This window comes from Gregarina niphandrodes, assembly GCF_000223845.1.
Source record: "Gregarina niphandrodes unplaced genomic scaffold scaffold00140, whole genome shotgun sequence".
NCBI classification, from domain to species: Eukaryota; Apicomplexa; class Conoidasida; order Eugregarinorida; family Gregarinidae; genus Gregarina; species Gregarina niphandrodes.
Genome location: NW_011646051.1, coordinates 601 through 1668, shown reverse-complemented (window position 1 = coordinate 1668; position 1068 = coordinate 601). Strand labels below are relative to the sequence as shown.

Sequence of the window (1068 nt, the reverse complement as noted above, 5' to 3'; positions counted from 1 at the left end):
AATCTTTTCCGAGCCATCCTGGAGGCCGTCCTCCATTGTGGCCGCTCGGTCGAAGATTCCGGGGTACCTGACAATTATCGCCTCATCGGCCGCTTCACGTTGTCGGCGTGAATAGCGGTTACTCACCATCGCGGTTAGTAGCTTCCAGTGGGGCTTCATCATCTTGAGTAGCCCCATGATACTTTCCCGCATTACCTCCGTCTCCTCCTGGATGCAGTAAGCCACTGCAGGTTCGGTCAAGCGAACGTCTCTCAACTGATGCACTTGACCAGACGTGCGGTTCCAGTGCTTCTCCAGGCAGGAGTAGACGGTTGCTAGCGGGGCATCCAAGCGAGAGTGGGAAGGGTAGCCCTTGACCGTGCGTCCCGCCTGTATCCCTTCGCCATCCAGCAAGTCCGGCTCCTCCAGCGAACCGATCCTGAGGAGCTGACCAGTGGGCGCCGGAGCCATTTCCTTAGCCCTCTTCAGAGCCACAAACTTCGCGGCCGCCTCGATGAAGCCGCGAAACCGCACCGGATAAACGGCGTCCTGCCTATCCGCTTCCATTTCCGCCCTCTGCTCCTCCAGTTTCGACTCGAAGCCGACCCTCTGCTTCTCCAGTTTCGACTCGAAGCCGACCCTTTGTTCCTCCAACTGCTGGCGCATTTCCTTAAGCTGATCTGCCACTTCGCTATTCATTTTCGTCGCCTACTAAATACTTAGTTTCGTAGCAGGTTGCCCGTACCTTCGTTTCTGTTTCCGAAAATTTGGGCGCGCACGTGTGCGGTATCGGCATTGTCGGTGCCCTTCCCCGGCACCGGCACCCTGGTGTCGGTCTGGTTCCATCGGTCCGGCTACTTATTTGCATGCGTGCACGTTGACGACGAGGGAGACTGGGAACAACTATCAGGCTTGCTCCCAGCTACAATTACCCACAGCCACCCACAGGTATTACTTATTTATTTATTCATCAATATATTTCAGGGCGAGCGAGGCTAACACGCGAATTCAAAAGAGTTTTCGTTGCTCTCCTCCTGTTTTTATAAATCGTCGGCGCGCGTAAAAAGTGCGCGACAAACACGCGCACAA

General features: G+C 55.3%; 1 protein-coding gene across 1 annotated transcript; it reads left to right on the top strand.

Moving 5' to 3' along the window:
* Nucleotides 1-171: 171 nt before the first annotated feature.
* On the top strand, nt 172-599 carry GNI_211110 (hypothetical protein; the record flags this gene model as incomplete). Its single annotated transcript, XM_011136386.1, has 2 exons — nt 172-246; nt 319-599. Coding segments are annotated over 2 exons (356 nt in total), but the record flags the coding sequence as incomplete, so codon positions are not given.
* Nucleotides 600-1068: the final 469 nt, after the last annotated feature.